Raw genomic sequence first — 9,507 nt, 5'->3', positions numbered from 1 at the left:
AGTGGCTGCCTTGAGAATGAATGGTGCAGAAGCATCGCCTTCGGTCACAGCGGGAGCCTCAGACCTTGATGGGACTCCCACGCGAGCGAAGGCGACGAGCCGTAAGGAGTGATGTCAGCGGCAGAGGCTGGCCCTGAGGTCAGTCTTGGCATCGTAAACATACACCTTCCCCAGTCCGAGCGCTCATACAGCCTGACAGTTACAAAAAACAAAAGACCCGACTCTGTTACACTTTGACAGCATATCTCGAATTTGCTCCCTTGCACCTCCTCTCTACCCCGAAAGCGACAAGGTCCTCGTTGCCTCCATCTATTGGGGAAAAATTAAAGCCATACTGGCCATACTGAAAATGTTCCTCCATGCATCATCTAAAGACAGCTGCTGAGATGAATGAAAAGGTTATAAATGATTAATGCAGTTAAATGTGAATTAGGCTGGGTTGTTTATGGGGCCAGTTATTATTAAGATTTTTTTTAAACAATTGTGAGATTTTGTGATGGGATTAAGAGTGTTGTCTTCGTTGCAGGTGTAGTTTTTATACTTTAGCTGATCAGGACAGGCTCTCCCTGTCCCCTTTCTCATGGAGCCTCCACAGTAGGCGCAACGTCTCTACTTGAATCTCTAGGCTCGCTGCCTGGGACTAAATTATAGGCTCAGTCTGCAACATTTTTACCAAGAAGACATTACACTAAATGCAGGTTAATGACAACAGGTATATATAACCCCTCTCCACCGCCCATCCCCCCTCCCCTTCCCCCTCCCCTCCGTTTTTTTACGGCTTGGCTATTATTCAAGCCGCAGTCGCACCTGCGCCCGAGTATCCCGGAGCGGACCCCGTCCTGCGCCCTATTCAGCTTGGGATGGCTGTAGGAAGTGATGCATTGACAGTCTTTTGTGGTGCAACCTGCACCGTAATCTGTTTTGCAACTGAAAAAAACATCCGAAATAAAACTCTAACGTAGCGTTCAGGACCCCTACCTTGGCTCTTTTTTTTTGTTGCCCCCTCCACCTTTGAGTGGCTTTGCCGCATAATAAGAGCGACCAGGTAGCTTTTCACGGCGCATAATGTGTCCCGCTACAGGGAGTCCACGTGGGGTAAACAAACAGGAACCTGACAGAGTGACCCAGATTAAGTTAGGCTAAAGATGGAGAAGTAAAGGGACACTGACTTTTTTTTTTTTTTTTTTTTAACGAGAAGGCAACCCAACAGCAAACGGAGTAGCCAACCAGAATGAGCAGACTTTAAGAATCAGAATAAGCCTTAAGGGATATATTTGAAATATATAGGCATTTTTATAGTACTCAAATTACTTCCATCTTGTTACTTTTTCCAACACTACATGAGCTCAACTTTACATTTAAAACAAGACCTATACCCCGTCCCAAAATACATTCCCCTTTCATTCCTTCGCCATCATGACACGAGGAGGTTTTTTTTTTTCTTTAATGGATTCTGGAAGAGAAGGCATCCTGAAGGTGGGGAGGGAGCACAGGGCAGAAGAAAGAGAAGGACACAAGGGTCATCACGGCTCTTTGTGGTAGGATGGATGGAGGAGAGGGTGGAGAGGAGGTGGATGAGGAGGGGCAATAAACTTTGGCACAGATGAGGGTCACAGGGGTGCAGAGGTGCCTCAGAGGTCCTGGGAGCTGCTTTCTTTCTTTTTTTTGTAAATTTTAAATACCTCCACATCCACGTCGATGCGATGGATAGGTGGATTTTTCCAAGCATAACGTGAAGTGATTTCACTCAGGTTATAAGTTTTGGTTGAAGGTTACGTGCTGCCTGGAGTTTGAGCTAAAGCATCTATTCAACAAACAAAAAAAGATGCGCCATATTACACTTATTTTCATAAACTGACTACACCCAGGTGCAGCAACGCTGTGGTGGTGTAGTTTGAGTTTTGTCTTGTCATGCTTAAACAACACCGCTCTCTCTCTCTCTCTCTCACACACACACACATGAAGGAAGCAGTCCTACTGGGGTTTTGTCCCAATCTGTGGTCTGTGGGTTCAAAGCTTCTTCCATGGGGAGGAGAGCCCTTACACAGCATATTAAGCAGGAGTTAATTATATGCCAGTCTAAGTGACAAAGGGAAAGAAAAGCCTTCTTCTGAATGGCAAGACAAGAAAAGAGAAAAGTCATTATGCTGCCCACTTCTTTGCATTTGAAAAACTCTGTTCTTATTTTGGTATTTCCATTCGCCACAGAAAAATGGTGACCACATTACAGACGAGCAACAACACTATCTTGATATTACTGCCATCTGACTTATTACATTAGTTTTGTTTTGTTTTGACACGCACTCGCTCCGGTTTGGTGAAAGGAGCCGTGTTTTGCCTCGTAAAGCCTTTGGTCTGAAAGAAGAAAGAGGATAATGCCCATTTTGAGCATATCAGAGCAGGTCAGTGCGCTTTAGATTTGGTCATTTTGTCAAGCAAGATTACAGTGTAACCACTAAAGCTTTGCAGTAAATAGTTTAAAATGAGCACCATTCAAGTCTTTTAGAAGGCATTATCTTTAAAAGGGTGAAACTCTACTACTTTATAGAGCCCATCTCTGTCAGTTGCATCTATAGGTAGCCTCTTAAGTGTACATGGGCGAGGTAAAATTAGTTTGTTTTGCACTAAAACTAATGCAAAATGAAAACTAATGTTTTGTTTTGCATGTGTATGTGTATGTGTTTTGTTTTGCATGTGTATCTGCAATTATTTATAAGTGTAATTCTTCTTTTTGTCCTCTCTCAGCATAGATGCTTCTGCAAACACCTTACGTGACCCCTCGGTGGAAACAGAGCTATTGTTTCAAATCACAAATCTGGATATGCCAGAGTGCAAATCAGTAGTCCCTCAGTAAAACTTCCCCTTGCCTTGGAGCAAATGAGTCAGCTTCAGTATCACTGCCAGGCTGTAGTGGCTGCCCGTGAGTCTGCTGTGCCATGCCACAACACCGCAACGCCAATATAGTCTAAGCACACTGGGGCCCCTGGATCAAAATTAGCCACTGGAGAAAGTAAAGGTAGTGACAACATCTTAGAAAGCCAGCTCTGTAATGTAAATCAGCTTTTCGGGCTTATCAAGAAAAAAGAAGAAGAATAGATTAAATGACAAATTATTTTGGTTAAATGAGGAGAAATCTGTGTAACCAGTAGTTATTAGGACGCGACACTGGTATTCTAATATTTCAGTTTTAAAGGTTTGCCCGTAGTGACTTTATTACAAGTTGCAGTCAGTTATAAATCAGTTAGCTGGTTTGGCTCGTTCGCGCGGTGCTTTTATTTAATGACGTTATGGTTACTACAGCTCACGCGCCTGTAAGGAAAGCCGAATGCTTTAGTTTGACCTTTTGACTGGGACTATGGTTGGGCGCATTTTCACGATTTCACGACAAAACATGAACAATGACGTAAACTGCGACTTATGGTCAACTTACCAAAATTCACAACGTTTCTTTTAATCAGTCGCTCAGTGTTTAGAGGTGAAGTTTGATGAACAGGTGTACATCCCTGGTTCTCCTCGCCCCGGCGGAAGGATACCTCGTGGAGTCCCAGGATACAGCAATAATCGCAAGTTTATTACAGGGAGGAAATATACTTTTCTTTTCCGTTTTCTCTAATTTTACTCCAGTCTGAGGGGAAAAAGACTCTCTGCTTAAACTATTCTTGACTCATGTTCACACCACCATCTACCACTGCGTTTCCACAGTGCCCACTGACCACAGAGAGCCAGTCAAGCCAGTTTCGCTGCTCATCGACTTAGCAGACCGCTCAAACCCATAACACATAACTGCTATGAGGTTTTAATAATAATAAAAACAATTAGATGGAAACAGTCTGTGGGATTAAAAACACTGATGATTTAGGACCAGAGCCTTCAGCTTGGTCGTTTGGACAGACTTTGAATAATTTGGAAGAGTAATTCGATTTAAGTCCTCGCTTACAGATTAAGTATAGCAAGCAACGCTACCAGGTCTTAATTTGCAGAGAATTAAATTTAAAGAGCCTACAGCGTCTGCCCACGCTCCTCATGTTCTACTGCACTCTACTGGAGAAACTGAGTCACTGCATTAACTCACCAGACAAAAAGACTGCTTGTAGCAAGGATAAATATTAAATCCTCTTTATATACAATTATGTTTGTTAACCTAGATCCATGTTTAACGCATAATTCACTCTTCAACACATGAGCACTACTAAAACAACAACTCCATATTGCTCATTTGAGCATACGTGGAACAAAACTGCATCACACAACAAGAAACATGCAACAGAAAAGTTGGACCACAAACATTCTGCATCCATCCCAAACTCAACATGTTTATTCATAAAATGGTAAAATATAGCACATATGTATAAAAATGTAGAAAATTGTACACAAAATATAACACTTGGCTTTTGTCTAATATAGTTATTGCTGCTATTTTAATTTTCCGTTGCTACAGGTGATATTCTTTTGCCAGCAAAAAAGTCAGAATGAAAGGTGACAGTTACATAAAAAAAATACACACATAGAAGGCGACATCCATGAAGTTCATTAATATAAAAAGACAATTTTTTTTTTTACAAAACATTTCATACATTCTAAAGCATAGCACTATCAGTCGATGTTCATGCCCTTATTTCTAGTGTTAGTGTTGTGTTAAAAATAGACTATTTGTGCATGTTTTTCTCATTTGTAGATGTCTTTGGTAGATTGTACTCTTCCCCCCGTTCCTGCTAACGCTTAGTAAACTTTACAGTGGCATCGTTATTATTATGAGCTGAAAAGTCACGTGAAATGCTTCATCAATACTTTAATGTGGCTTTGCTGAGTGTAGGCACGGTCAGGTGTGTTCTTGAATGACTATTCAAAAAAAAATACTGCAAATATTCTTTATTGTCAAAAAAAAATAAGAGGTTCATGTTATTAGTAATAAGAGATGCTGCAGTCAGTGCAAAGCCACAGTATAAAATTAGTTCTCGTATAAAGCGCTGCAGCTTACTTCTGCATCATACAGCTCAAAAGTTGCACAAAAGTACCTCAGTGTACCAAGAAAATGAAGATTTTACAACAGTGGTAGCAATTATTTATTTAAAAAAAACCACTCATCCCAATGCCCTGTTGTGGACTATTAACGCAGCATTTTTCATGCAACTCCTCTTTGGGATTAGAGCCAAAGTGCAGCAGCACCGTACTCTGAATGTACCTCAGATTCTCAACAGTTAGGCAACTATTAATAATCTGTACAGACCAGCTGAGTCAATTTGTATCCAGTAGCTTGAATATCCACCATACTCAGCTGAGTCACATATGAGCTGTAGGTGAGGTTAACTTTGAGTAAAGGGATGTTTGAGTATATTACACATGTTGACATGTAGTGGGGATTGTGGATGCGTGTTATGTTCGAGCTTTGCTCACTGTATGAACCTCAGTTATAAACACAAATGGGAAAAAAAATACATACACAGCTGCTTTAAGAATAATTACAGTAAACATGTGGAGTGCAAACTCTCTGTCTGGAAAGGCAATTACAACATACATGTAATATGAACACCAAAGATTCAAACACATCCTGAGTGTCTCTGTGCGGTCACGTGCAGGGGGAAAGTGTTTGTGTGGGAATACTGACATTGCTCTGGTAGCATATTGTGTTGCTCCTGATAAGGAAGAAATCCTCAGCGATAAGGAGAAATGATTTCACGATCACTAAAAGCATTTTTTCCTCTTAACTTGTCAAACATTTTACCATGACATCCCTCAGCATTAGCCTTCAGAAACCAAGCAGTCCATTAAGACAGGGGTATTACCTAATGTCACATACATGACACGCTGTATAAACTTATTTACATGTTTCCTTCTGTGCTCCATACGTGACTGGAATGCCCGTTCAGGAAAAAGTTCAGCGTCATTCAGGCAAACAGCTCCGTGTGCAACAGTAAGGCACAGAAAAACACCGAGTACCGAGGCTGCAGGAGATAACTGCGAGACGCTGATCAGGCACCTTTGGTTTTAAGGTTTTTGGGTGAGGATTTGTAACATTTCGACCTGTGTGGAGGGATTAAAAGATGCTCGCCAGCTCGGGATCCTGGTTTTAAAAATACGGAAGATGTTCAGTTTACATATAAAAGCATACAGGTATAAAACAGCACAGATTTTTTATTCTGTTTTAAAACTTTTTCTGTTTTTACACAACTCAGTTTTCTTATAATGTACAAGAGAAAAATCACGTTAAGGGACAGAATTTGTTTTCTTTTCTGAAACCTCAGGCTGGTTGCATTTAACCTGGTAAAGGCCAGAGTGTGATTGTTAGCCTTAATTTCTCTTTAGCTGCCAAGGAGTTGTCTTCTAAGACAGTGTATTCAGGTACTTATTCTCCCCAGCTAGTGAGGTTAGCATGGATGTCATGTCGCCCACAGCCATGTTAGACAGGCCAGACCCTGCAGCCAAGCTGACAGAAGTCTGGGGTGTGGTGAGGCGCGATGAGGCCTGGGAGGAAGATCCCGGCTGATCTTGGATGGGATTGTTGACGTCGCTGAACGACGAAGAGTCGGCATCGTCGATAATGGAAGTGAAGTCTATGCGAGCATTGTCCAAGTCCAAGTTTTCTAGGGCGTTTGAAATGGGGCCAGACTCAGGATAGTTAGCCAAAGGGGTGGACTTTGTGCCACCTACTGGGTCCAGACTGGACCCCATACTGTGCTGCTGGTTAAGACAAGGCCCGTTTTGAGCGTCCATGTTTTTCTCCATACCGATGTTTATCTGACCCGAGTAGTATACGTTGTTGTTGTTGTTGGAAGGAGAGAACATTTCATTCTGGGGATGCTGCGGATGCTGGACAGGAGGAAGTCGAACGCCTCGCCTGGGACTGGAAGTGGAATGGACGGGGCTCAGGTGTGGTGGGCTGCCAAGGTAGCCTCCTCCCACCTGTGACAGACTACTCTGGCGGCTGAGAGGTTTTCGGCCCTGAGGAGGTCTGGGGATCACCATTTCCTGGTTATAACATGAACCTTGGAGACCTGCCATCTGCTGGTCTTTAGGCGTTACTGAGCTTGGCACACGGCTGTGGGCCTGAGGACTCATGATCAGGTTCTGGTTGGGGTAAGGATAGGTCTGGCTGGAATAAAGATTTTGGTTTTGGTGCTGTGGACTGTGTTGGATCATCGCTGCCTGACCACTCAGATCCATATTGTCAGAGAGAGGAGAAGGTTTTAATCCACTCTGCTGCTGCTCTTGCTGCTGTTCCCACATGAGTGCTTGCTGGGACTGCACATAATTCCTCACCATCATCTCCTTTACCTGCATCATTGGGGTTTCTGACCTCTGACCATCAGCCAGTGCAGAGCCAGCGCAGCCCAGACTTAATCCCTCTCCACTGGGAAAAGGGTTTTGGTTTGGCCCTTGAAAGTCACACCTGGGGTTGTTAGAGTTCCTCATCATTACCTGCCCCGTTTGTTGCGGGTAACCCTGCGTTTGCTGCAGAAGCATGCGTTGATGATGGAGCTTAGCGCTCTGACAGGCATCTCCAGCTCCCATCCCAGGGTGGAACTGCTGCTCAGGCTTGATTATGAGTTTGTGGGCTCCATCTGAACTGCTGTAGAGGCCTGTTTGATTGTTGAAGTGAGCCTGCGTTTGTTGCGGGTGCAAGCTAGTTTCTGAATACTGCATAGCTTGCTGGTTCTGAAGAGTATGGCTGGATGTTTGGACCTGGCTATGGGTGTCATTCCAGGGACCTCCAGCGTCACCACCTTGGCCTACACTAGGGTAATGGGGACCAGAGGGACTGAGCTGGCAATTGCTCATACTGTACTCAGCTTGTTGCAGAAGTGCATTCGACATGCCTTCTGAATGAACAGGTCTTGCCTGTGCCATTGGATTCACACCAGCGCTGGCAGTGACGTCCCCTCCCTGGCTCGGGTACTGCCGCTGCATGTAACCCCTCTCGGGGCAGCTCAGGGCATCATGGCTCGGGGACAGCTGAGTTGAAATGGGACCTCCATCTACTCCTCCAATGTGATTGTGTTGCTGATATCCCATGAAGTTTCTCTCTCCAGGTGGCAACATCATGGAGCGGTCCCTGTTGTCAGCGTGGTGGGGCTCCATGCCTATAGCTTCCATCATTACGTTCTCCGTAATGCTCGGAGGCCGGGGCGAATACATATGGCGGGCAAGGCTGGTGTCAGAGCCACGGTGTTGCAGTGCATTCCTTCGGCCCATCATGGCTACATTATTAAGGCTATTGAAGCGCTTGGGAAGAGCTTGAGGGTCAGCAGCGGCACGAACTGGGTCACTGGCTCGCCTGTTGTTATTACCTGGAGCTTGGTGAGGGTAGATAACGCCGGTGCCATACTCTGTGTTGGCGCTATGCCTACGAGGACCAGCTTGCTGAAGGAAAGGAGGCAAAGGCTGACCATGGTACTCACTCAAAACACCTCCTCTTCTGCCAGGAGTACCTGGCTGCTCCATATTAGGTAAAGGAGTAGGTGGTGGTCCACCGGTGGCTGCAGCGTATTTGGCTTTTAGGCTGTACTGCTGAGCTGGGGTTAAATTAGGAAGGCCGGGCAACCCTCCTCCGGGACATGGAGCGCCTCTGCGATTGGTCTCAGGAGAGAGAGGGTCTCCCCCAGCCTGTTCTGCGCCCAGAAGGTGACATCCTCCCCCAACCGTTGCTCCCATTTGCGAGCCATCACTGGAGCGTCGGCTGGACAGGTAAGGAGACACCATGGAGGAACGACGGCTCACGGTGTAGGCTGAGCTTAGGCTGCTGGTGCCACTTCCTCTCCTGTCATTAGTAGAGCAGGCAACTGTTCCCCCTCCGAGCTCATGATTGGACAGCTCCATAACACGTCGATTTGAGAGAAGTGGAGAAGGTGCACACATTCCCATACTCTCCCCTGGACCTGAGAACAAACATCCAGGAGGAAACAGCTTAGAAGTGTTAAATCGTTACAAATTAACAATATTTTATTTTGTTTTTTAAAAATTCAGCGTGTTCCAGTGAAAACATTACTGAACAGCTAATGTAACAATCGAAGGTATATTTAAGCTCAGCAGTTGTAGTTCTATGTTTATGCATTGATTTTAAACTTGTTTTATGACACCATGTACCAGGTATTGCAGGAAGCTTGTTGCTGCCACCGCGTCCAGGAGGGGTTGGCCTGCGGATTTGTTTCAGCTTGTCAATCTTTAGATTCTCCAGCCTCTTCAGAGCCTGCGCTGACATTCCCATTGTTCCCGGCTCCCCTCCACCTCCTCCTCCACCTGCAACACCATCTTCCAATGCTGTGAGGTCCTCCAGACTACCGGCTGCATTAGGGTTCATTTCTACGCCGCTGTCGTTGTTGTTGGTGCTCCCCAGTGGAGAACGTTCGCTACTGCAGGAAGACTGACCGCCAGGGCTTGGTTGGGATTTCTGGAAGATGTGAGAGACAAAGTTAACTTTAAAAATGGGATAAAGTTTAATAAGAAAATATGGAAGGGATCCCTATTTTTTCCACTACATTGGAGTTTTGATATGTTATTCATTTGAATGAT

General features: G+C 44.7%; 1 protein-coding gene across 1 annotated transcript in view; it reads right to left on the bottom strand.

The window, feature by feature from the left end:
* Positions 1–4,299: 4,299 nt before the first annotated feature.
* gli1 (GLI family zinc finger 1) overlaps positions 4,300–9,507 on the bottom strand; it is a 65,767-nt gene continuing 60,559 nt past the window's right edge. Inside the window, exons 12-13 of the mRNA XM_087841032.1 lie at positions 9,082–9,385; positions 4,300–8,873 (exon numbers count right to left, since the gene is read on the bottom strand). Coding sequence (XP_087697158.1) covers positions 6,322–8,873; positions 9,082–9,385 — 2,856 coding nt within the window. The 3' untranslated portion in view covers positions 4,300–6,321. The remainder of the gene's footprint in view (positions 8,874–9,081; positions 9,386–9,507) is intronic.

Source organism: Neolamprologus brichardi, chromosome 5 (genome assembly GCF_056152115.1).
Source record: "Neolamprologus brichardi isolate AB-2024 chromosome 5, ASM5615211v1, whole genome shotgun sequence".
Taxonomy (NCBI): Eukaryota; Metazoa; Chordata; class Actinopteri; order Cichliformes; family Cichlidae; genus Neolamprologus; species Neolamprologus brichardi.
Note: the sequence above shows the minus strand (reverse complement) of the source record. Positions and strands in the feature narration are given on the sequence as shown.